The 26,958-nt window shown below is 46.4% G+C and overlaps 1 protein-coding gene, 1 long non-coding RNA gene and 1 other non-coding gene across 3 annotated transcripts; 2 read left to right on the forward strand and 1 right to left on the reverse strand.

Moving 5' to 3' along the window:
- Positions 1–1,297: 1,297 nt before the first annotated feature.
- Positions 1,298–26,958, reverse strand: VXN (vexin). The gene is made up of 6 exons (XM_032759645.2): positions 26,511–26,958; positions 23,754–23,809; positions 14,295–14,448; positions 9,659–9,720; positions 6,177–6,274; positions 1,298–3,921 (listed from the first exon to the last, which is right to left on the reverse strand). Exons 1-6 carry the CDS (start codon positions 26,578–26,580, stop codon positions 3,738–3,740), a joined length of 624 nt encoding a protein of 207 aa, XP_032615536.1. The 5' UTR covers positions 26,581–26,958; the 3' UTR covers positions 1,298–3,737.
- On the forward strand, positions 11,387–12,814 carry LOC131384278 (uncharacterized). Its single transcript, XR_009214958.1, has 3 exons — positions 11,387–11,553; positions 12,202–12,379; positions 12,597–12,814. It is a non-coding gene; the product is annotated as an uncharacterized LOC131384278 (long non-coding RNA).
- LOC116814084 (U6 spliceosomal RNA) lies at positions 18,506–18,612 on the forward strand. Its single transcript, XR_004371168.1, has one exon. It is a non-coding gene; the product is annotated as a U6 spliceosomal RNA (small nuclear RNA).

Raw genomic sequence — 26,958 nt, forward strand, 5'->3', positions numbered from 1 at the left:
CTGGTCCTTCCTGGAAAAGTGAGGCCCCTCCTATCCCACCTTGGGCTCCTCTGGGCAACTTTTCCGGGGCAGGCAGATGAGCCTTATGGCAACTGTGCTCCAAGGGGCCTACCCAGGCCTGGGGAGATGGTGCTTGGCTCTCCAGAACTGCCCAGGTCCTGAGAAGTCTGAGGGGTGTGGGAAAGGCCCGTAATGGGGGCAGTGGGATCCTCTTGGCTTGGCTTCCCGACGAGGACATAGGGACGTGGCTGGTGCAGCTCAGCTACCCAACTGATGACCTGCTGCATGTCAGGCTCCTTCTGCTGCCATTCCTCACCCTCCCTGCTCCCTCCCGACCAAGGGTATTAAAAGGTATGAATCTTGTCCCAGGTCCAAAGTAACAAAAAATTTAAATAAATTTCTAGGCATGTGGCCTGATCTGCAGAACGAGAGCCTTCTTGCTGTGCATTGTGGTGATGGATTCAACCACAAAGCTCTCAGTGGTTTGCAAAACTTAATGCAAATTCTAGTCCTTAGGAGAGTCATCTTTCTGCCTGTGTTTTTTCCTTGCTTGTCCTTCGGTCTCTGCCAATTTCAAGGAGACAAAGTGTCACATGATTCCTTTTAAAGTCGGGCTCTGGCTGGTGCTGCTTTTCCTACCCACTGCCCATCTGCCAGCTCAAAAGACAACCTGAGTGCCGGGTGGGGTGGGGGAACAGCCACAGTGAGTGCTCAAAAAGTAAGAACAGAAATATTTGACTGGACTGGGTCCTAACAGAGGCGATTTTATTACCCTAAATGTCCTGGAAACCCTGTTGCCTCTGGCTCGAGAAGACTCCAGGCTTGGTCATTCCCGGACAGCCTGCTGCAGCGAGCCTTGGCGTCCTTCTGCAAGTGGCTGTGACATGAGTCATGGGGGCAGTCTCTAGAGAGGCTGAACAAGAGGTGGGCACAGAGCAGGAAGGTTGCATCTTCCTCCCATCAAGGGTGAGAGACTAGCAGGCTGGCAATAGCCACTGGACCCCCTGGGGCTTATGGTGGGGACCAAGGAGTCAGCATCAGCAGGAGGAGGCTGAGCCCAGGGAGGACAGGTCAGGCCAGTCCAGGCCCTGACAGAAGTGACCCTGCTGTTAACTGCTGAGCAGTGCCCGTAACATCAAAACCAGACATTGCCTTAGGATGGAAAGAACACGCTGGGTTCTTTCTTACCATCCCTCTCATTTAAGGGAGCAGTGAGGGACAGGCTCCTAATTCTTTTCCTTCGTGAAAGTTGCCTCTTTTATTCAATAAGGGAGCCTCAGGCATGCTCTTACGGTGGTGCATTAATGTCACAAACAAAGCCGACTTTACTTTTATTTGAATTGGCCAAGTAAAATGTTCTATACAAGGCAAACAGTTCAACATGAAATATTTAAATTAAAAATAAATTACTTCCATCCTATATAAATCTCTAGCTGCCACATACAAATGAAAGACACCAGTTATAAATGAAATAAGTTAAAATAAATGGTTGTAAGGAGCTAGGTGTGGTGGCATGTGCCTGTCATCCCAGCTTTCAGGAGACTGAGGTGGGAGGATGGATCCCTTGAACCCAGCAGTTTGAGACCAGTCTGGGCAACATAGCAAAATCCTGTCTTAAAAACAAACATAATTGTAGTATCCTCTGTTGCGACTAGCATAGGTTACTGGTTTGTTCCCTAACTTTGTTGGACTCCAACATCTCTATTGAATAAGAATATTGAACAGTCCTTTGAGATAGCCCCTTCTTAAAAGAGCACTTGATGCCCAGGTCTCCAAATCACTTTCAGATATGAGAATCTCGTGTTCAGAGTCTGAAACAATGGTTGAAGAGCAGAGATAGCAAGGTGGAATCCCAGAAGCCCAGGCCTCTCAGCCACCCTCTGCCTTCTTATGGTTCACCTGGAGATATGGAAACAGGGAACTCAGCAAAAAAGCAAGACATAGGCACAGAGCTGCAGTCACACATAGCAGTTGAGTCCGAGACCTGTAATGTGGCCAAACACTTCTTTGTACCAACATATGGCAATTTCCAGCCCTGTCTTAAGCTAAATTTCCCATGGGATCTCTGGTTTCATTAAGTGGGCTAGATTAATTTAAACCTCTGAATTAGAAAACAAACCTTCAGGGGCAGAGTTTAGGCCACAGATGACAAATATACAAGGCATGTGTCACTAATCCCTCCATGGGCAAGCATTACTAATTGACCACTGCATTCTTCTATCTCAGATTCCATCTTTACACAGTACTTCGGGCAGCCTCTACCCATCAATCATGTTTAGTGTTTGGGATGAAAATCACTTATTAACCTTGGTCCTTCTCTATGTTCTGAACTATTCTGTGTGAAGGAGTAGCTCTAACACAGGCATTGAAGCCTGACACTCACATAAGTTAGGTGCCTTAGTCTAATCATTTAACCTCTTTGAATTGGCATCTATTAAATGGATAGGGCCACCTAATAGAGTTGTTAGAAAGATTAGGATGATATATGTAAATTGCCTAGTATCATGCCTGAAATATAGTAGGCATTTAATAGATGATAGCTATAACTATCATTATCATCATTATTATTATGTTATTGTTTTAAGGCTACTAATGTTGACAATGGAATTGATGATGACATTTTCATTGACAGAAGAAAAGCATAGTATCATATATGAGTTTGAACCATATAAAACTGATGCTCAATTGTTTTTGACCTACAACAATGGCAACTTTTTCTGGTTCAAGCTAACATATAAGATATAATAATGTATTTCATTCAAATCCCTTACTTGTTCCAACATTATCAGAGTCTTCTTTTCAATGGTTGCCCCCAGAGACGCACTCTCACCATTTAAAAACTTCCCCAAATCAGTTGCTAGAGAGTAGGCAAAGCAGGGAGTCCACTGGAGAGAAGTTAAGGAGCTGCTATCTGGTTCCACTACCTGGCATCTGGTCCTGTAACCTCTGAAGGCCCCCATTTCCCCCTCTGCAGATTGGGAATAACTGTGCTTTCTTCCACAGAGCTTTTGTGAAGATAAGAGATAATGGATGAGAAAGCACTTTCAAAAGTTCAAATTATTATACCAAAGCAAGGGATTATTGATTCCACTAGACTATGCCACTTCAGAAAACATTAGCAGTCAATATTTAACCTTTAATGTTTTTCTACAGAAAAACTGCACATAAAAGAATAGAGAATTCATGCAATCATGCCAAATGGCCATGAAAATCAATCTTGAGTATACTCTCAAGCGGATATTAGAACTACTAACTTAATATATAGTGCTTTGTCCTTGAAAATTGTACCTTGTCAAGGTGAAGTAAATGCAGTAATGGAAACAGTAAGAACCATTGTGTTTTACAAGTGCCTCAAAGTCAATTTACACTAGAAAATCACACACTTTAGAGCAACTCACAAGGAAGACAGAGGAATTGCTTTTTTCCTTCCTTGGAGGTCTTTAAAATGAACTGGGAAAGTTTAATTTTTTGCTTAAAGATAGAGATACAAACTTTATGACCTCCCAAAGTCACTTTCAGACCAACGGCTTTAGCAATTCTAAGAAGGGGCAGTTTTATGTTGCCTTTGAGGGACATTTCTTTCCTGTGCCCTATCCCAGGGTGATCAATGAGTGAGGGAGGATAATGGGTTTGGACCAGCCACTAGCGGAGGTGCGTGTGGCTCAGTTTCAATCCTGACGGTTTTTCCTCTTGTCCGGGGAACCTCGGCCAAAACAGGCACCTGAAGAGGGTCCCCTTTAGTCGGCCTCGAAGGCGCTGTTGGTGGCTCCCACATATTCAGACTTCTTCTTGTGCCTTGTCCACATTTTCCGGAGGATGCCGGGGACGCCGCAGGAAGCACTGCCCGTCAGTGGTAGAGAGGCTTCCGCTCCTTGGGGAAGGGCTGGATACTCTTCAGTCATCTTCTTGAGATGTCTGGATCTAAAGAAAAGCCAGGAGTGGGTGGGGAGGGTGGTCCGCTCACAAGCCAAACTTCATTTTTGCCCTCGAGAAGAGTGGCCAGAGCTCTCTCTCCTCTGCTCCTCCTCCATGACGGGGATCCACATAGCTGTAAGGTCACTGTTGGGACCCTCACAGGAACGGCTTCCCTTGGGGAAAGCTTCCCGTGGCATGAATGGAGGAGGTGGCCCTGGACACACTGGTCATGGGATTTCAAGTTCTGCTCCTGTCCCGGTGCTCTGGGTCTGGTCTTGCCAAAGGCTCTGCATCCCCACCCCTTCAGCCTCTATGTGAACAAACTTGCTGGAAAGGACAGGTCCCCAAGTAGTAGCTATTGAAAGAATATGAGGTCTGGGATGGAATCCTGCTTCCCATCTGCTGTGTGACCTCAGGCAAGTGACTTAACTTTTACCAGCCTCAGTTTCTTCATGTGCAAAATGGGGATAATCTCATCTAACTCATGGGGCTTTTTGGAGGAGGAAAATGAGAGAGTGAAGCATCTGGCACATTGTGGGCCTCAACATTGTGTTCACTCCTTACCCCCTGCTCCCCTTAGGTGAAAGAAATGGTGGCCTTACTTTTCTTTTCTGTAACTAGGGTCCAGGAACAAACTGAAATGACAATGACTGAGTTTAGAGAGAAGGGGGCCATTTAGAACCCTTTGCAACGCAGCCATGTGGACCGAAAGGTTGGCCTCCGTCACGGCACAGTGAAGTTTTTGCTGGTTTACACCAGCAGCCAGCAACAGCTATTGCCACTTAAAAATTGTACCTCATTAAGGTAAAATAAATATGATCCGATCTTTTTGGATATTTATTGGATATAATAGAATCAAAGAAAATTTTTTTTTGTTTGTTTTCTTCAATTAAGTCCCCATACATTGAGTAACACGACTTGGTTTTTATAATTCTTTCTAGCCGATCTTCTGTCATTCAGAAGTGCTCCCCACTAGCCTGTTCTTGCTCTGACCTCCCAGTGCTTTCAAAGGGTGCAGCGCTCAGGCCGACAGTGTAGTCTGGAGCCCCGCCTGCTTGCATCCAACATGTTCCCAAGTGCATAGCTTCCCAACTACTACATAAGTTTCCTGAAACACGTTGACAACAGCTTGTGCTAAGCTCTCCACATATTATCGCTTTCAATTCTCAGGCCAGGTGTGGAGGCTCATGCCTGTAATCCCAGCATTTTGGGAGGTCAAGGCAGGCGGATCACTTGAGGTCAGGAGTTTGAGACCAGCCTGTCCAACATGGCGAAAACCCAACTCTACTAAAAATACAAAAATCGGCTGGGCATGGTGGCGGGCGCCTATAGCCCCAGCTACTTGGGAGGCTGGAGAATTGCTTGAATCCCGGAGGTAGAGGTTGCAGTGAGCCAAAATTGCGCCACTGCACTCCAGCCTGGCGACAGAGTGAGACTCCCTCTCAAAACAAAACAAAACAAAAACCAAAAAATTAATTCTCACCACAACCCCCAAAGATGGGTACCCCCTGTGATTCCTGTTTTACCTTTTTGTTTTTGAACAGATGGGGACAGGAAGGCTGAATAACTTGCCTGAAGTCATGGTGGGTTGGTGGCAGTTCCAGGCTAGAAAGCAGATCTGAGAAAATAACCCAACCCTTCGCCACCCTGAAACGCCTTTTCTGCTGCCTGCGGTGTGGAGGACGTAGTCCGGGGCATACAGGTATGTGCTGAATCGAGTTGAAGACTCACTGTCTTGGTGCAAGGCAGAAGGCAGTGTCACTGAGGGGTGTCGGGGGTTATCCGCTCCTGCCTCCTTAGCTGCTGGTTCTGGATGAAAGTGAGCAGTCACACTGCAGTTGCAAGTGTGGTTTGAAACCTTTGTACTTGACACACTTCTTAACCAGTGGGCAGGGGATCCTGAACTTACTCATGAGACATTTCTGATGCCTGCATGCCTACGGGAGGTTTTGAATATGGCTCGTGATTACATTCATCCAATTAACCAAAAAACCTCCCAAATGACTTCTCCAAGCCTAAAGAGTGGCGTTAATGAAGTGGAAACCATGAAAAACCCTCCTGCTTAATCCTAGGGAAACAGTTGATGAGGCGCTGCAGAGACCCAGTATTATTGGCCTCATTAAAAGGTAATTTGTAGCTGGCATGGGTTTGTGTCAGCCTCTCGAGGGTCTATCAACCAGGTGGCCTGGTGCTCTTCTGGGGAAGGAAGGATCAGGACAGTGGGAGGCCACAGGCGGTGGGGCCAGAGATGCAGCACTTACCCTCTCATCAGAACAGCTCCCTTCTCTGTACCCATGGCTGTTGCCTCCAATGAGGCAGAGGCCGAAGTTTTCACTGAGATCCGGGGCACTGGCGGAATCTGTCATGAGGAAGTGGGAGGGGGTGTGAGGATGCATCTGCCTTCCCACTCTGGCCCTGACTGAGGCTGTCTGCAAGTGGGGGTGACTGAATGGAACCACCACCGCCTGGGCATAGTCCTCATCATTCAGCAGGTGTGGGACTGCCCTGGAGGGCTTGATAAACAGTGCCGGGCCGCACCCCAGCTTCTGAGTCCGCAGGTCTGCTGTGGGCCTGAGAATCTGCATTGCTAACAATTCCCCAGGTACGCTGGTGCTGCTAGTCCTGGGACTCCACTTTGAGCCACTGACCTAGAGAAACTCAGGAGAGAGAAACGAGAAACTGGAGACTGCGCAGCTCAGTCTTATATGGCAACTGCCACCCTCACACCTCCATCATCACTGCTGTCCAGTTTGTTACAAAATCCTGCAGATTCTTGCTTTGATTAGGCTGCGTAGGGTAGGGCCAGCCCAGCCTCTCCGTTTCCTCCGCTGCAGCCTTCAAGGGACAGTGACCTCGGATCTCCTTGATTCCGACCAGATCCACCACATTCCTCATGCCCCTCCTTGGACTCTAGAAGCATAAGGCACTCCAACCCCGCCCACCCACCTTGCAGGGCAGATCGACTCTGCAGCGGCTCCTCCAGGCTCCTCAGCACAGGACGCCCTCTATCTACGTAGCTTGGCCTCCCATTGGTCCCCGTGTGTGTCAGTAGCTCCGCTCCCAGCAGCGGGTGCTCCCTTCTCTGATGCTCGCACAGCAACATCTCCTCCTTCACCCTCTGGCTTGAGGCCTCATCTGTCTCCCCTTCAAGGCTGTTTCCTCTAGGAAGCCTTCCCTGAGGCTGGTGGCCCCAGTTGATCTTTCTCTGTCCTCAGGTCCCCACAGCACTGATTGTCTATGTGGATAACAGGGTCTAGGACTGGACCCCTTGGCAGCCCTCCTCAGCCCTCCCAAAGGAGTGACAAGTACTCAGGAACATGGAGAGTTAACTGAAAATTAACCAATGGCCTAAACAGGGCTAAGTCCAGAGGCTGCTTAGACAATAGACACACTCTGTGCTGTGTTCTTCCCCCTAAGCCCTATCCAAGGCTTCAAGTCACCACATTCCTAAAATTGCTGGAAATTCCCGGTCAAGGGCACCTTCTTCACCCCTCCTCCCACCCCAAGCTGGCCGACTGTGGGCAGAGCTGCTGTGCCACCTTGTGGTCTGCCCAAATGCTTCCTTCCCATTATGCCATGGGCTGGTGAACTCCTGCACCCCCTTATCTCTGGGTGAAAGGACTTGTTCCCACTCTTTTCCCCTTTCCTTAGGCCTATCTCACCCAGCACACTTCGCACTGACTTGGATTTAGCCGTGTGGGCCCTGGATTGCTCTCCCATGCTGGGGTCACAGATTTCTGATAAGCTGTGGGACCCTAGCCCCACTGTCTCCAGGCCTGAGGAAGGGTCTGTTGTGCTGCCTCCTCTTCCTCTTCATTCTTTTTTTTATTTTTTGAAACTGAGTTTCGCTCTTGTTGCCCAGGCTGGAGTGCAGTGGCAGATTTTGGCTCACTGCAAACTCTGCCTCCCGTGTTCAAGTGATTCTCTTGCCTCAGCCTCCTGAGTAGCTGGCATCACAGGCATGGCTCACCACGCCCGGCTAATTTTTGTATTTTTAGTAGAGACAGGGTTTCACCATGTTGGCCAGGCTGGTCTCAAACTCTTGACCTCAGGTGACCACCTGCCTCCACCTCCCAAAGTGCTGGGATTACAGCTGTGAGCCACTGTGCCTGGCCTCTTCCTCTTCATTCTTATTCCCTCCCTTTGTAACTACATCCCCATCACCACCCTATCCCCTCCCAGCTTCCTCTGGACTCCTGCTGTCACTGCCTGTCTGCCAAGGGCACTGTCTGAGGCCAGCTTAAGGGCTTGGGCCAGGCAGTCCAAGATCATAAGCTACCTGCCTCCTCTTGACCTTGCTTTTTCTCTGGCTCAGGTGAGGGCAGCTGTTGGAGCTGTCATAGCCTGATAATCTTCCCTCGACATCAACTGCCCCGACCTCCTGGTTTCCCCTAAGTACCAGGTTGGGGAAGGGGAAACAGCTCTGTGTGTGGTTTTCCTAGAATAGTGATGACCTAAATGAGATTCCCTGGATTAGGTCTCCCGCCCAGAACAGGAGCGAAGCACCCATATCTCTGTCCAATTTGTTTGTGACGATGAGGGCCTGGCACAATAACTTGGGTCTCTTCTGGTTCTCACATTGCACCACCTATGGATCTTGACAGCAGATACTCAAAGAGTCTAGGATGCCTGAGCTGACCTCACCTCCAGCCACTGCTGACTCTGCTAACCGAGAGGGAACCCGATATTCATGCCCAGAGATGAGGGAGATGTACTGACAGGCCTGAAGATGTGCCACCCCATCCCCTTCAAGGAAGGACAGCTGCCCAGCTGTGGGAGGGAAGACAACAGGGTGGGTAGCAGAAAGCTCTTAGTTCCTTCAGGTGGGCTTGGCTGTAGAGGGCCACCTTGTCAAGGTCACACCCTTCCTGGAACAGCCCACATGCCTTGATGGAGTGAGAAGGGAACATAAAAGCTTGGTCATTTTGGCCTGACTCAGACCAGTCTGAGTGGGTAATGCTTGTCCCGGAGCCCCCTACAAGGTGTTGAAGCCCTAGTCCTGGATGTGATAGTATTGGGAGCAGGGCCTTTGGGAGGTGATTAGGTTTAGATGAGGTCATGATGGTAGAGACTCTATGATAGGATCAGTGCCCTAATAAGAAAAGGAAGAGATGCCAGGGATCTCCCTCTCCCCACATGCACAGAGGGAAGGCCATGTGAACCCACAGTGAGAAGGTGGTCATCTGCAAGCCAGAAAGAGAGCTGTCGCCAGACACTGAATCTGCTGGCACCTTGATCTTGGACTTCCCAGCCTCCAGAACTGTGAGAAATTGTTGTTTTAGCCACCCAGTCTATGGTATTTTCTTATAGCAGCCTGTGCTAACTAAGACACTGGTGTTTTGTGTTTCATAGTGCTTGAGAACCTCACATCTCTTTTCCCCTGTGGCTGTGTCTGGGAATTAGTCAGGCATTTCTACCTGGCAGGGTCCTGTGATAGAAACCAGTCCATCCTGCCCCCACCCCCCACCATGTATAAGATGTCTATTGGATAATAGCTTCTTTTGTTTGCCTAAGAGCTGAATTTCTCACAAGAAAGAGAGAAGCAGCCAGGGTTATTCCACAAGGGCACAAATTAGGGCCAACTGAGAGCTTTTGGGAGCAAAGAACTGCCAGTTAAGCTTTTCTAATAATCCTCAGGCCTGGAACAAAGAACACTGAGTCTCTCTTCATGGCACAGGAGAATCAGACATGACCAGAAGTTTAATGCACAACAGATACAACTAAGCAGGCTTATTTTACTTACCAGAGATTTTCCATATGCTCGATTCCCACACAGATTTGATGTTTTGGGTTCAGAAATCCCCACTGCAATGTTGAACAGAGGAGATATTACTCAGTGGTACTCTGTGTTCTGCCTCCCACTGGCCCTGCATCAATTACCTTGTTAGCCAATCAACCACGGCAGGGAATTTCTAAAGGCCTTTGTACCAAGCAGCAAAACCAGGCAGGAGGGTCAGGCCACAAGGCAACTGTCACTCTTCTAGGGGAGCTGGAACTAAGGCCTAAATAAGATCAGTGTGTCTATGTAGGTTCATTGACTATAACAAACATATCCCTCTGGTGGGGGATGTTGATGGGGGGAGGCTGTGCTTCTGTGTGGGGGCAGGAGGTATATGGGAAACCTCTGTACCTTCAGCTCAATTTTGCTGTATACCTAAAACTGCTCTAAAAATAAAGTCTATTTAAAAATAAGATCACACGTGTGGATCATTTAGCACTGTGTCTGCATGCAGTAGGTGCTCAGAATGTGCCTTCAGCTCTTCCTTCCTTCCCAAGGCCTCAGATCACAAGAGGTTAAACAGGTTCTTGGAATTAAGTCTTTATAGCTGGGATCAGTTATTCAACACGGTGCTCTGGACACCCCTCTAAAAATGAGCAGAGAAGTCATGCCTGTGCTGGGAAGGAAGTGCAGCCCCATAACATGGAAGGACTGGAGTGTATCAGATCAGAATCCTGGGACACTGGCTTTCGAGATGTATGGGTGGAGAACCTTAGAGAATCTTCTTTCTAATGCCTTCATTCCTGATGCCCCAACCTAATTCTGAGTAGTTTTTACCCCCCGAAGCTTCTAAGGATTCAGGTGTTGAGCTGAGGTAGCTGACAAAACGTAGGGGAAAGCTGGCTTTCAGCACAGGTCTCTCTGGGGGCAGATGTCCCAGGACAAGCCCCATCTGATTGTACTACAGCATCTAGAAATAACTCCACTTCCACGAGAAAACACCTCAATGCAAATAAAATCAAGTACTACAAGACTACCAAGATTAAACTATAATGAATGGAGCCCTGGTGTAACTAATAATAATAGCAGCTCACATTTTTGTCTGTATGCCAGGCACTGTGCTGAGCATAAACCATAAAAGTATTATCTCATTTAATCCTCACCACAATCTTTCTTTTCTTTTCTTTTGAGACAGGGTCTCATTCTGTCATTCAGGCTGGAGTGCAGTGGCATGCGTAATCTCTGGCTCACTGCAGCCTTGACCTCCTGAGTTCAATCAATTCTCCTACCTCAGTTTCCAGAGTAGCTGGGACCACAGGTGCGCACCACCGCGCCTGGCTAACTTTTGTTAGTGGAGATAGGGTTTCGCCATGTTGCCCAGGCTGGTTTGGAATAGTCTGCACTTTCTAGTCAAGGAGACGAGGCTTTAGAGATACATAACAGTTATGATGAAGCCAGGTAAGGGTGATTTAGGGAATAGCGAACTGACTTTGGGTGGTCTTACAGGGTTGAGGAGGCTTGACTGAGTGACCCTCTACCCCGGCTAGGAGAAGGTGGAGTTTGCCAGGTGGAGAGACACAGGGAAGGCAATCTGCCGAGACAACAGTGTCAGGGAAAGTCCTGGGAAGCAGGATATCATGGAGCTGTCACAGAACTACCCGCAGCTCAGGGCTGTTCTACGTGATAGAACGGTGGGGACAGGGGTGTCATAGGAGGTAGCCTTGGAGACGTCAGTGTGGTCTGGAGGGCAGGGGCCAGGAGCGGACACAGCACTTAAAGCTGAAGGAGCACAGGGGCAGATTTCTGCTCCAAGTGGACCTCTCTGGTAGCCTGGTGGGAGGGGCTGGAGGCTGGGCCCTTCACTGACGATGTTCTCTACACAGCCGAGATGAAGGGAGTGGGAGCCAGGGTGTCTCGAGGTAGGTACCAAGAGGGCTAGGAGAGAAATACCTAAGAGTTGATGCTGTCAGTGTTTCATGTCAAAGGTGTGGGGAGGACAAGGAGGCATTAGGGGAAACATCCCGGGGACTTGCTGGGATGGTGGATAATGGCCCCTACTGAGAAAAGAGGAAAGGCTTGAACAAGTTGGTTCTGAGGTGCCTGAGGACATCTCTGAAGAAGTCCTGGAGGCAGCCAATTCTCCCAGGCCCAGGACTGGGGACTGCCACATTTCCAGGCACCTGAGAGTTTCTCAGTCAGGTCTCTGCATTTAGAGTTCCTACAATTCCCAAGATTCCCCAGAGCCTCTTTCTCCCAGGTGAGATGGCTACTGCGTCCAGGTGCCGTCTGTGGCTCAGGAAAAAAGCAGTTCCAAAATCTGAGCTCCCTGGAGACAGGCACCTTTCTCGACAGAGGGATGGTCTGGCTTTGACTCAGAAACATTCCCTCCCTCCCACCCACTCTGGAATCTATCAGATTGGAGGAGGTGAAGGAATTGAACCAATCCCCAGCTCAGTCTCTCTCTCTCTCTCTTTTTGAAATCTCACTGGCATATTTCCTGCATGAGCTGACTGTCATGTGCTGGGCAGATTCTCTCCATATCATAACCTATTGCTCTTGTCTTTCAGAACAAAACACTGACTCAGGCAGCCCAAGCTTCCACAAACTACTTAGAAAGGAATGAAAGTGATCCTTAAAACTAGACAGTTGGAAAGACATTCCCTGTGGGGAAGAGGCACTAGCTAGGGAATCAAAAGACCTGAGATTTAATCTTGGCTCTGTTGCTCACAAGCAGTGCAACCTTGGGTAGGTCAAACGGTTTCTATGGTTTTGGTTTCTTCTGGAAATTGGCAGAGGGGCAGTTACAGTAAATCAGAGGCTCTCTAAAATCAGGGTGCAGTAGAATCACATGGGGCGGAGGCAGGGAGGGGTGGTGGGGAGAGGGTTGTTAAAATACAGATCAATGTTCCCTAAACCTGGAGTTTCTAATTCAATAAAATTTTCATTTCGCACAATTTTCCAGAGACTGCTGCTGCTGCTCCTGGGACTCCACTTTGAGAACCACCACGTTAGATCCTGTCTAAATCCTCGCTGCTCAATATGTTGTGCCCAGAGCAGCAGCATCTGGAAGCTTGTTAGAAACATAAAATCTTGGGGCCTACCCAGTGCTACTAAATTTGAATCTGCATAAAAACAAGATTCCTAGGTGATTCTTTTGCATATTAAAATTTGAGAAGCATGGCTCTAAACTCACTTTATGATTTTATAGAAAAGATAAATATTCTGTCTCTTCTTCTTTCCACTCACACATGCACCCACCCACCCACCTATATATAGACACAGAGAAAAATCTATCTCGTCTTAATTTGCAAAGCAGATTGTGGTTTTCCTAATGCTTTCAAACTCTGCATACAGATACGTGTATGTAACCACTTAATAGAGGATATAGCTTGATGTATGAGTTCTTATGCAAAGGATCAGAGGAGCAGGATTAGGTTCTTAGCAATCAAAGAAATCTTGGTGGCCTGGTCTAGCATCTACAAACGGAAAACTCAAAGATGGATGGAGGAAGGGACTATACTCAGTAGAGTCTTACTTCAGTTCTTGTAATATGCAAAATTGCCAACGCCCGAAGGCTTTCAGAAGGACACCCTGAACTTTCTATTGTGTATTTTTGGAGTTAAAATACGAATAACTTTAGGTTGTGGGCATAACAGAAATAACCTAAACCAGCAATTAAAGGCAAAATACCACCATAGACTTGGGTGGGCTAGAGGCAGATTCCTGGTTAGCTGCTTGGGGTGGAAGCCATTAAAAAAAAAAAATAGCATCCAAGGTGAAACTATAATGTTTCCAGTTTTCGAGACAAACTTACTCCTACATTCTTGTTATAGATTGTTGTTTAGGTTATTCAAATTTAGAATGGTAAGAATTTATGATGGCAGTTATGAAGAGCCTGTACAATTTTACACACACACACACACACACACACACACACACACACACACACACACACACAGTCTCTCTCTCTCTCTCTCTCCCTCTGTTAAATAAATTATGTGAGCCTCCTTTGCTTCATGGGTCATGATTTTCTCTCCCCTAGAGCATTCTGATTTACACTGTCTCTAGAATACAGTAGGGCCTCCTGTGGAGCAAGATAGTAGCTAAGGGCCCATCTCAGTGGGTCATGCCTGTAATCCCAGCACTTTGGGAGGCCTCAGCCAGTGGATCACTTGCGTTCATGAGTTCGAGACCAGCCTGGGCAACATAGCAAGACCCCCGTCTTTTAAAGATAAAAAAAAATTAGTTGGCCATGGTAGCTGTGCACCTGTAGTCCCAGGGAGGCTGAGGCGGGAGGATGGCTTGAGCCCAGGGCAATGAGCCATGATTGCTGCCACTGCACTCCAGCCTGGGCAACACAGTGAGACCCTGTCTCAATGAAAAAAAAAGAAAAATAAGATTAGATAAGAACATCTTTACGCATACCTAGGAGTGACTGTTTTACAGGTAGAAGATGTTGTGTGGGGCTAAGGTGAGGCCTGAGAGCAGGTGCTTTTGTGGCGGAAACAGCATTTACTTGGGAAAGCACAGGTGCTTGGTCACCTGGCGCGACTGAGGCCACAGCCACTGCCAACGCTGCCCTGACCTGGGTGTGTGGGTGGCTCTGAGTGGGTCCCTGCGCCCAGGGAGGTGTGGGGAGCTGGGGCCGGGACTCACGTACCGGGTCTGGCAGAGGCTTTGGTGGGGTGGGCTGTGGGCGGCCGCGCCGTCTGGAGCCTCCCGAACCTGCGGCTGTCGCCAGTGTCCCTGCGGTCTCCGCGGTGGGGCAGCAGCTCCAGGGGCTGGTGCGTGTACAGGTCCGACTCGATCACCACCTGCCGGGCGGGGGAAGCGCGGTGAGCCCACCCCTCTGCTCTGGCCTCGGGACCCACGGACCCCCAGGGCAGGAGCTTTGCAGATGGAGCTCGCCTCGAGGGAGTTTCTGGATCCTTCGTGATTCCAGTGAATTCTAGGAGTAGCGACAAAATCTGGGCAGGAAACCGGCCAGAAGTGACTGTTTTGTTTGACTTCAGACTGCCAAATGGTGCCATGGGGTAAGCAAACGAGGGTTCCGGAGGGGGCAGGGGTGTTCCTCAACGGCAGGCCCTTCACAGAGTCAGGAGCCTGGGCCATCAGGCCAGAGATAAGGGCGGGTCAGCTGCCCGGTCGCCTGACGTGTTTTGACAACAGGACAGGCTATGAAACTGGACGGTTCTGGAGATCGAGGTCTTACAGTCTTTGTAGCCGAGTGGACAACACCCTTGTTCATGCAGAGGACAACTTTTTGGATGCTCTGGCAGAGCGAAGACCTAGGGAGAGGGCTCAGGCCCAACTTAGTCTCAGATTTTTAAAAATACAGAAGCTGCTGACAAAATGGAGCAGGGGGCACGGGGTGCTCTCCTACCCGAGTCCCCACTTCCCAGTGCAGAGTGCCTGGGTCAGGGTGGAGCTGGGAGATGAATTTCCACCGTGTGTGGTTCTGTGCACGGAAATCTTGATAAGCCAGAACAAAGGGCCCAATGCTAAAATGTTTTCAGTCATCACCACCTGCTGAGTAGTTATATTGGGAAGTTACTCTGTTAGAGTCCACCAAAATGGGACTTAAAAATGGTATTTTTTTGGAAAAAAATTGTAATAAAAATACTTAAATCATTGAGATAATTTAAGTGTAAAAACTTGAGACAAATAGTAGCCATCTTATCTTAGTATGGAGAGTCGTGAAGGGGAATCTTGGTAGTTTGGGCTCCGATCCTGCATGTTTATACATAGGCAGGACACTGGGTCATTCATTCTGGGAGTGGGGAGGGGGTGGGCAGCCCTTTCATCACAGTTGTTCCGGATTTTATTTTCATTCTCTCAGCATCGCTCTCGGAGAGGAGGAGTGAGGGCTGCTGTGGAGTTTTCAGACCCACTTTGTAGAAGGAGGAAGTAAGGCAGGATGTGAAGCCTGGAGTCCACAGGAAGACTGCCGCTGCCTTCCAATATTTCTTCCTCTGAAAGGGAGACAAATGTTCCCTTTCAGGAACAAGAACCACCACCTCCCCATCTCTTCTCTGCACAGTGGGGAGGGAGAATGGGGAGGGAGAGAGTGGAGTGGCATTAGCTGCTCAGCCCAGCAGCCAGATGGATGTAGGAGGTTTCCTGGGGGTGGCAAGGAGGCCAGTTATTTCCCAGGTCGCGACTGGGGATAGTGCCTCCTCTTCTCCAGCCCACCAAAGGATGCCAGTAGCAGGAAAGGAAAGAGGAGAAGGGCCCAGCTCTGAGCCTTCCTGTTTCTTAGCTGGGCCTGATACTTGGTTCTCATTTTCCACAATAATGGAGGCTCTGAGATAGTTGCAGCTCAGTGTGTTAGGCCCGTCCCAGGGAACAGACAGCTGAATGGATGGATGTGGCCTCCTGAGAGGCTTCTGACAGCCTGGTTTATTTTCTGGTCTATAGGACACAGTCTGGGCTTGCTGCTGATGGTCTTAGAACACACTGGTCTGAGTGGAGGCTCTTTAGCATCCTGAGTATAGGAGCGAGATGAGAGAATTAGGATGGTGGTATGGGATATTAATGAGCAGGGAAGAGGAGAGATAAGGGCTGAATGCTGGAATTTTCCTTTCCTAGGTCAGCAAACTGCCAGTTGAAGTTGGGGAATGTACTAGAGTAACAAGCATTACCACAGTAAAGTAATACCCCCTTGCTGGTCATAGAGAGGTCAAGATAGGAAAAGCAGAAGACATGGGCTAACACACAAGCCTCAGGATCCCATCCTCTACATCTTTGATTCACACTTCTCCTTATTTGTCACCTAGATCACTGACAGGCAGTTAGAAAGACAGTCAAGAAGATGGAGATAATAGAGAATCACAATGCTTTGGGGCTGAGGGGATCCACAGAAATGTTCTAGCCCAGTTCTAGCCTAATTTTATACATAGGGAAACTGAGGCTAAGAGAGGCCATGTGTCTTATTCAAGACCACACAACTGTAAGGGACAGAGCCAGGATGAGAACCATGGTTTCATGCCTCCTAAGTGGGTGCTCTTGGTAAACCCATAGAAGTGCCTACATTCAGGCCGTGCACAGTGGCTCATGCCTGTAATCCCAGCACTTTGGGAGGATGAGGTGGCGGATCACTTGAACCCAGGAGTTCAAGACCAGCCTGGGCAACATGGCAAGACCCTGTCTTTACAAAAAAATACAAAAACTAGCTGGGCATGGTGCCACATGCTTGTAGTCCCACCTACTTGGGAGGCTGAAATGGGAGGATCACCTGAGCCCAGGAGGTGGGGGCTGTAGTGAGCTTTGATCATGACACTGCACTCCAGCCTGGGGGACAGAGTGAGACCATGTCTTAAAAAAAAAAAAAAAAAAAAAGAAGAAGGGCCTGCATCCAGATAGGAATTTTCAAGTGCAAGTGCAATTGGTTGCTCTGTGCATTTCTTTTCTTTTCTTTTCTTTTCTTTTTTAATTTTGAGACAGAGTCTCACTCTGTTACCCAGCCTGGAGTGCAGTGTGGCATGATCTTGGCTCACCACAACCTCTGTCTCCCGGGTTCAAGCAATTCTCCTGTCTCAGCCTCTCAGGTAGCTGGGACTACAGGCGCCCACCACCGCACCTGGCTAATTTTTGTATTTTTAGTAGAGATGGGGTTTCACCATGTTGGTCAGGCTGATCTCGGACTCTGACCTCAGGTAATCCACCTGCCTCGGCCTCCCAAAGTGCTAGGATTACAGGTGCGAGCCACCATGCCCGGAGCTCTGTGCATTTCAAAAAATCAGAAGAACCCCACATATATTCCTCCTCACAAGCTTGAAATCTGAGAAGAATGTGACCTTTGCAATCTCATTTATCCATCTTTTCTGATGGCTGACCGCCTGCTTCTTCTGAAGGGGCTACGAATCTTCATTGTCGTGGCTCCATGCCAGAAGGCTTAACTGACCCACACCTTTGTGTAAGTTTATCCCCTTGAGTTACTCCTATGATAGTGGGCATCAGGATGATCAAAATGTCAATAAAATTGTCTAAGAATTAAAAAAATTAAAGACTAGAGAGGCCGTCTAGAGAAGGAACAGTGTGAGGCTTTGCCTTGAATTTGGAAGAAATACAATTCAAGAGGAGTCAGAGAGGAAGGAAAGCAGACACTAAGGATCTCTCGGGGAGGAAAGAGGTATTTGAGAAGAAGGAACCTGACATCCATTCACATGGTAATCTAAGGAATAAGAAGAGATACAAATACAAATTTGAGGACATAGGAAGTTGTAAATATGGGTACAGTTGCAAAATAAGAATGATTTTCCTCACCAGGATAATCAATCACAGTTGCTTTTAGATCACCAAGTTGGAGAAGGCAAAGACTGAAAGGGAAGCCAAGGGTCAGTTAGTTGGGGACACAAGAGACCAGAGACAATTCTTTCCTTTCTGGGACTCACTTTTCCCATCTGCAAAAGTAGGAGGTGCACTAAGAGACCTTGCCTGTCTTCTCATTTGAATGGTCTGTGTGGCTGGGGCTGAGTTTTACAAGCAGAGGCTGGGCTGAGCTAACTGTTAGGGGAAATTAGAAATTCAGAGGAAAGTGCAAAACGCGAGAGAGCACTCCTGTGCTGTCCACCTGGAGGAAGACTGAATATGGGAAGACAAGAGCCAAACTTCTTGACCAAAAGACTGAAAGATCTGTGGTGAAACTTTCTTAAACTCCAAATTACCCACAGACAACCCCTTCTCTTCACATTTTTGAGAACCTCACCCATTGCTCCTTGAAAGCTGGGAGCATTTTCCTTCTAGACTTTGGGATTGAGTTTTCAGGGACCATGAGAAGGATCAGAATCAGTTGCCCTACAATCAAATTTTCCATCCATTAAAAACCCTTCTCTTTCTTAACATACAAAAGGTTCTCGAAAAAGGCATACAGTGCTCGCTTCAGCAACACATACACTAAAATTGAAATGATATAGAGAAGATTAGCATGGCCACTGTGCAAGGGTAACATGCAAATTCATGAAGTATTCCGTATTTTTACTACACGGCCATAAAAAAGAACAAAATTGGCTGGGTGTGGTGGCTCACACCTGTAATACTAGCACTTCGGGAGGTCGAGGTGGGCGGATCATCTGAGGTCAGGAGTTTGAGACCAGCCTGACCAACATGGTGAAACCCCGTCTCTACTAAAAATACAAAAAAAATTAGCCAGGCATGATGGCGGGCACCTGTAGTCCCAGCTACTCAGAGGCTGAGGCAGGAGAATCGCTTGAACCTAGGAGGCGGAGGTTGCAGTGAGCTGAGATCATGCCATTGCACTCCAGCCTGGGCAATGGAGTGAGACTCTGTCTCAAAAAAAAAAAAATATCATGTGCTTTGCATCAACATGGATGCAATGCAGCTGGAGGATATTATCCTAAGCAAATTAACACAGAACAGAAACTGAAAACTATATACTACATGCTCTCACTTACAAGTGGGAGCTAAATATTGGGTACAGGCAGACACAAAGATGGGACTAATAGACACTGGGAACTCCAAAAGGGAGGAGGAAGGGAAGAGGGAAAGGGTGGAAACACTACCTATTGGGTATTATGTTCACTACTTAGGCGATGCTATCATTAGAAGCCCAAACCTCAGCATCATGCAATATACTCATGTAAAAAACCTGCACACATACCCCCTAAATCTAAAGTAAGAAAAAGGCATGTAACTGAGAGAAATATAGGCAAAAGACATGAGTAAGAAACTGTAGGGAAAAAAATGTTGAAATGATCAATACATCTATGAAAAGATGAAGAATCACATCAATAATTATAGAAGTAAAAATTAAACAGGATATGTTTACCTATTTGATTGTCAAAGACTAACAACATTGATGCCACACAGTATAGGCTCAGCTGTTCTGGAAAAGATATTTTAAAATGTAATTGCGGGCCGGGCCCGGTGGCTCACGCTTGTAATCCCAGCACTTTGGGAGGCCGAGGCGGGTGGATCACGAGGTCAGGAGATGGAGACCACGGTGAAACCCCGTCTCTACTAAAAATACAAAAATTAGCCGCGCGTGGTGGTGGGCGCCTGTAGTCCCAGCTGCTCGGAGAGGCTGAGGCAGGAGAATGGCGTGAACCCGGGAGGCGGAGCTAGCAGTGAGCCGAGATCGCGCCACTGCACTCCAGCCTGGGCGACAGAGCGAGACTCCGTCTCAAAAAAAAAAAAAAAAAAAATGTAATTGCTAGGAATTTGTCAGTGGCTATAAAATGGTTTCAATGTTTATCTCTTTTGGCCTCTAGGATTTTCACATCTATGAATTTATCCTCAGAATCATTTAAGAACATAAAAATATGTTCAAGAATTCGTTGTGGCATTGTTTAATAGAAAAAATGGGGAACGCTATTTATTGATAATTTGGTTAAATAATGGATCTAGAAAACTTCAGGTTTGGTTTGGGTAAAAAAATTATAGAGCATTCATACAATGTTGTATTATACAGTCGCTATAAAGAATGAGGTAGGCCAGGCACAGTGGCTCAGGCCTGTAATCTCAGCACTTTGAGAGGCTGAGACAGTAGGTTTGCTTGAGCCCAAGAGTTCACCACCAGCCTGGGCAACATGACAAAACCCTATCAAAAATAATAATAATAATAAATAAAGATTTAGAAATGTGTATATAAAGGAAGAATAAGGTAGAGCTATACAGATGAATTGGCATAGAAAGATATTCAAGATTTATTAAGAGAAAAAAGCAAATTGCAAAGCAGTACATTATCAGACAATAAGGCATAATACAGGTTAATATATGGAAATTTTTCACTTAAAAAAGAAAAAAACAAAAAAACCTGGACTGGGCGCAGTGGCTCACGCCTGTAATCCCAGCACTTTGGGAGGCCGAGGTGGGTGGATCACCTGAAGTCAGGAGTTCGAGACCAGCCTGGCCAACATGGTGAAACTCCATCTCTACTAAAAGTATTTTAAAAAATAGCTGGGCGTGGTGGTGGGTGCCTGTAATCCCAGCTACTCGGGAGGCTGAGGCAGAAGAATTGCTTGAACCCAGGAGACGGAGGCTGCAGTGAGCCAACATGGTGCCACTACACTCCAGCCTGGGTGACAGAGTGAGACACTGTCTCAAAAAACAAAAACAAAAATAAAAACAAAAAAAAAACAAACAAAAAAAACAAAACTGGCTGGGCACGGTGGCTCACACCTGTAAATTCCAGCACTTTGGGTGGAGGCCGAGGCAGGTGGATCGCTTGAGTCCAAGAGTTTGAGACTAGCCTGGGTGACATAGTGAAACCTTGTCTCTACTAAAAGTACAAAAATTAGCTGGGCGTGGTGGCTCATGCCTGTCGTCCCAGATACTTGGGAGGCTAAGAAGGGAGGATCACTTGAGCCCAGGGGGTCAAGACTGTGGTGAGCCGAGACCATGCCACTGCACTCCAGTCTGGGTGACAGAGTGAGACCCTGTTCCAAAAAAAAAAAAAACAAAACCCAATACTTATTGAATGCTTATATGTATCAGGCTCTGGACTAAACATTTTATATGCATTAAATCATTTGCCAAAAAAAAAAAAGAGAAAAAAATAAAAAAATAAATGTGGCTTTTGTTGCAGAAGAAAAGAAATCATTTGCTCCTTCCCATGGTTCTTAAGATATGTTCTCTTATTATCCTCGTTTTAATGCTAAGGAAGTTGAGTTCCACAATAGCTAAGCAACTTGCTCAAGGTCACATAGCTAGAAATGGATAGAACTGGGATTTAAACCCAGGCCATTTGACTCTGAAGTCTACATACCTAACCCCTCTCTTCTGCAGCTTCTCAGGATTTGCTGATAGTATACAGTAGTCCCCTTTCATCTATGGTTTCAGTTACCCTTGGTCAAGTAGAGTCTGAAAATATTACATGGAAAATTCCAGCAATATTTCATAGGTTTTAAATTTTGCACCATTCTGAGCAGTGTGATGAAATCTCACACCAATCCGCATGGCCCCTCCTGGGGCATGAATCATCCCTTTGTCCAGGATCTCCATTCTGTGGACAACCCCCACCTGTTAGTCACTTAGTAGCCATCCTGATTATTAGATTTTAAGGACATAGTGATACAGGGTTCAGTACTATCCATGGTTTCAGGCATCTGCTGGAGGTATTGGAACATATTTCCTGCAGATAAGGGGGGGGGCACTACTGTATTGTATAAAATTTTATATAGCATATAGTGCTTTTGGAAATAAAAAGGTAATACATTTATATACATGTATACATTTACATGTATAGTATATGTACATGTTATATACAAACAACAACTAGTAAAACTCCATCTCATTCAAAGGACATTAATTTTTTTTTTTTTATTTGAGGCAGGGTCTCACTGTTTGCCCAGGCTGGAGTACAGTAGCATGACCATGGCTCACTGCAGCCTTGAACTCCCTGGCTCACATGATCCTTCCACTTCAGCCTCCCAAGTAGCTAGGAGAACAGGAGCATAGCACCATGCTTGGCTAATTTTTTTTTTTTTTGAGATGGAGTCTTGCTCTGTTGCCCAGGCTGGAATGCAGTGGCACGATCTTGGCTCACTGCAACCTCTGCCTCTCAGGTTCAAGTGATTCTCCTGCCTCAGCCTCCCGAGTAGCTGGGATTACAGGCATGCGCCACCATGCCCAACTAATTTTTGTATTTTTAGTAGAGATGGGGTTTCTCCATGTTGGCCAGGCTGATCTTGAACTGACCTCGGGTGATCCGCCCGCCTCAACCTCCCAAAGTGCTAGGATGACAGGCGTGAGCCACTGCGCCTGGCCGCCTGGCTAATTTTTTGACTTTTTTGTAGAGTCGGGGTCTCATGTTGCCCAGGCTGGCCTCGAAGTCTTGGGCTCTAGCTAACCTCCTGCTTCAACCTCCCAAAGTGCTGGGATTATAGGTGTAAGCCACAGTGCCCAGTCGAAAAAAATTTTTAATGGAGAATAGGCTTTTGAAATTTGAGATACTTCAAAAATTGAAATGCTATCCTATGAAAAATTGTCATAGAAATAGAAACTCCAGTACAACCAAGAGGAGACAATTCAGTTTCAACTTTAAAGTGCGAAGATGTACTGACAGTTTTATGTAAAGAAATTTATATATAAAATGGGAATTGCACAGCATTATTAGGTTCTAAAGACATGTAAGCTAATTTTAGAGTAATGCATATGCATGTTAAAACAGCAAAACATAATACGAAAAGAGGAAAGCCAATGCTGGTGATGTTGGTGGTAAATGGACAAGCATTACTGGAAGCCCCCAAATTGTTCAGAATTCCTGACAGTATGTGACAAAACTGTAAAAAGAACTAGTTTGAGCAAATCACAATTCTCTACATCTAGCACAATGTTTGTCACACACAGGAGGAATGCAAATATTTGATGAAGGCGTGGATGGATGGATAAAATTGTTCTTATCCTTTTACCTGTTTATTCTACTTTGAGGCCTATGCTCTGAGGAATTAATCCAAAAGAATAGTATTTTGGCCAGGTGCAGTGGCTCACGCCTGTAATCCCAGCACTTTGGGAGGCCAAGGCAGGTGGATCATGAGGTCAGGAGATCGAGACCATCCTGGCCAACATGGTGAAACCCCATCTCTACTAAAATACAAAAAATTAGCCAGGCATGCTGGCGTGTGTCTGTAGTCCCAGCTACTTGGGAGGCTGAGGCAGGGGAATCCCTTGAACTCTGTAGGCAGAGGTTGCAGTGAGCAGAGATTGTGCCATTGCACTCCAGCCTGGTGACAGAGAGACTCCGTCTCAAAAAAAAAAATAGTATTTTATATAAATACATTCATTGCTGTGCTATTAATAATAGTAAAAAAATGGAACATTACGAATGCCAACAATAGGAAAACACCTAGATCAGGAATGCTATGTCCACATCATGGACTCTTTTTAAACAAGAAAAAAAAATGTGTGCATAAAACAAGGCTTACTCTCAGTGCCTGGAGAAAATGGCAGAATAAGAGGTCCAGTTCAGGGTCACTTGGTGTCTGGTTGACATTTGTCAATTATTTTGGTTAAGTGGAGAAGGGAGAGTGCAGCACCCACCACATGGAACATTGAAACCCTCCTGGCCACTGAGAGCTGGGGAGGGAGAGTGAAGAAGAAGCCTGGCATTGCTTTTTAAATGAAAGTCAACCAAAGAACATCAAAACTAAAGTTTCCTTACATTCTTGGTCAAGAGGTGTTGAGAGCTTTTGGCTCTTCTTCTGGCTGGACTGGATACTGCAAAGACAGAGAGAAAGAAATGGTTTTAGACAACACCAGCGAGGCTGATGTAGCTACAGTAACAACACTGAGAAGGTTTGAATCTGTGGCGAGGCAGGGGCATAGAGGAGGGGATGGGAAAAAGAGACAAGGTCATTGCGATTGAAGATGTTACTTGGCTTGAGTACAAAGTTCATAGCTGCATTACTCACAAGAGCTGAAGCTTGGAAACAACCCAAATGTCCCCCAACAGATGAATGAATAAACAAAATATGGTATCTGTATGTGATGGAATATTACTCAGCCTTGAAAAGGAATGGAATTCTGATACATGCTACACATGGATGAACCTTGAAAACATAGTACTAAGTGAAATAACCCGGACACAAAAGGTCACATAGTCTACAATTCCTCTTAATATGGGGTTCCTAGAGACAGGAATTTAAGAAACAGAAAAACAAACAAAGGGACAAAAAACCAAATTTGTAGAGACAGAAAGTAGAATGGTGGTTACCGGTGGCTGGAAGAGTGGGGGAATGAGTTAGTGTTCAATGGATTCAGAGTTTTAGTTTGGGATAATGAAGAAGTGCTAGGATGGATGGGGGTGATGGTTGCACCACAATGTGAATTGACTTAATGCCACTGGCCTGTACATTTAAAAATAGTTTTTAAAATGGTACATTTTGTTATGCATATTTTACCACAATTATAAAAAAGCTTAAAGAAATTAACCATTAAAAATGTTACTTGGTTGGGAAAATGTTTTACAGCAACTTCACAAGGTAGCTACTTTTGTACCACAAGGAGGTGGCCATGAATGAAAATGGCAAGGAAAAAAAGATAAGATTAAATATTTATCTTTGACTGATCATGTTGATTATTCTAAATACAAAATAAAATTGGAAATCCCTTTGTAAGTGATGTATTTAATGGTGCTTACTATATGCCAGCTACTGTTCTAGATGCTTTATATATTTACTCATTTATTCCCCATATGATCCTGGAAGATAAGTTTTTTCTCCCATTTACAGCAGTGGAAACTCAGGCCCAGAGAGGTTAAGTAGCTTGCCCAAGGTCACACAGTGCGGAAGTGGCAGCAGTCCCGTAACCACTTCGTTTTGACTTTTTTCTTCCTTTAAAAATTTTGTAAATGGAAATAAATGGTAGAAAATAAACACGTAGCATTTTCATATTTCCTTCTAATTTGTTTTCTTCTCATATACAAGAAATACAAAATCAGAGGCAATGTTTTGGTTCTCTTTCTACCCTTCCCTAATTCTCCTTCCCTACCTTCCCAAGACTACCGAGATCACTAATTTTATCTGTATCTTTCTGGTCTATGTTTTTGTATTTTTCTCTAGATACATATCCATAAACAATATAGAGTATTGGTTTATATTTTCAAATTTACAGAAATGTGATCTTACATATATAATTTTTCAGCCTGCTTGTTTGGCACTCAGCATTATGCTTAGATCTACCTATGTTCATATGCATACATCTAGTTTATTCCTGTTGACATTGTATAGTATTCCACAGAATGACAGCACCACATTTTAACCATTCCCCTCTTCATAGACACTCAGGTTATTTTCAGTTGTGCCCTCTTAGAATCAACGCCACCCTGAACATCCAGGGGTAAGAGGAGTTCCACCCAAAAGCGAAACTGCTGATTCCGAGGGTCAACTTGGACTTTCGGAGTTTCCAGAGGGAATTCCAACTGCTGCACGTGGGCAGCAGACTCCCAGCTCTTTTCCCTCTCTCTGGATCTGGCAGTAAATGTCTAAAGCTTAATTTATGTCCTGCAGGCTGTCTCTTTGTGGCCAAACGGAATCTCTCCCTCCCCTGCTGTGCAATGGCCCTGTCAGAGGCTGACACAGGGGAAGAAAGGAATTGTTTGAATGTGGACTCACAACACCAGCAAACATCCAGCCTACTTCATTCAAGGCTGACAATGAGACCAGGGGCTAAGCCTGAGTCATGGAGGTGGATGGGAGGGGGCAAGACAGGAGCGCAGGCAGACAGCAGAGGCGGCAGGAGAGGGGGCCATGCTTAGGAGGGGGTGAGGAGACTGACCAGGAACCAGACACTTGGAGTCATCAGAACCCTCACACAAAGCCCTTAACACCGTTCACTGAGGACCACAAGAGCTTATAAAGTCAAGATTCTCATGTCGCATTCTCTGGCAGCTTTAGTTCCAGGTTAAGTTTGCAAGGTGGCCCGGGGTTCTGTGGAGAAGCCAGCCCAGGGTCAGGGCGCTCTCTGACTGCTTCACTGGTCTTCAAGCAGCCACCGGGGGTATTTCACCGCACTTACGGTGGCATCATAATTTTAAGCCAGCTGTTCTCATTTCAGAACCCACTTGCTCACCGGAAAAATGAAAGTCTCTATCTAGCTACCCTGGGATTTTGTTTTCACCTGTGTCTGTAGCAATGGCTTGCTGTCACTTCCATTGGTGTACTGGACTGTCGGTACTGAATTAAATGAAACAGGAGTATTTAGCTGCTCTCGCCTTCCCCTTGATGGATTGTTTTCTCAGTGATTGAAGTGTATCCTTGTGCCTCTTTCCCACCTCCAAAAAATCAAATACTATCAAAACCGAGAGTCCTTCGGACCCCAGAGACCTGAGGATAAACCGTAGTAAGGCAGCACGTGACTGTCCTTCCCCTCCTGCCTAAGATGCCACGTTAAGGAAACAGTCAAGGGCAATTTCACTCACCCTTGGAAGGAATCACGGTGGTGAAAACTTCTATGTTCTCGTCACTGCAGCTGTAAATCTGATGCATCATTTCAGCCTCCTCTTCCCGAAGTGCCTGGGAACTGGAGGCCTCTGTCTCTGGACCCCTAATCGCGAGGCATCCTAATCCAGTCTGGCTCAGGGATCATTGTGCGGGTCCACAAAAGACAGGCTGGTGCTATGAGCTCATCTCGTTCCAGTCTTCACTGCAACATTTTCTAAACCCATCTGTCCTTTTTTTTTTTTTTTTTTTAAATGAATCCTATTATTGCAAACCTTTGATTGAGCCTGGAGGCTTCAATCCCCTCCCAGCTAGGATGTATTTAACATTTTTATTTTGCGGTGTCTGCCGCAGTGAATTTGGAAGCCTTTTGTGAGGTGACGATGAAGTGAAATCGCCTACTCCGTTAGCGCCAAGCTTGGCTGGAGA

This window comes from Hylobates moloch, unplaced genomic scaffold, assembly GCF_009828535.3.
Source record: "Hylobates moloch isolate HMO894 unplaced genomic scaffold, HMol_V3 SCAFFOLD_9, whole genome shotgun sequence".
Lineage (NCBI taxonomy): Eukaryota > Metazoa > Chordata > Mammalia > Primates > Hylobatidae > Hylobates > Hylobates moloch.

Bases quoted from the DNA above. Each gene is read 5' to 3' on its own strand.
- VXN (XM_032759645.2), bottom strand. From the start codon at position 26,580: ATGATGCATCAGATTTACAGCTGCAGTGACGAGAACATAGAAGTTTTC. The intron at 23,810-26,510 runs GTGAGTGAAATT...CTGTCTTTGCAG, and splicing joins CACCGTGATTCCTTCCAAGG to TATCCAGTCCAGCCAGAAGA. The intron at 3,922-6,176 runs GTAAGTGCTGCA...GCTTTTCTTTAG, and splicing joins GGAGCTGTTCTGATGAGAGG to ATCCAGACATCTCAAGAAGA.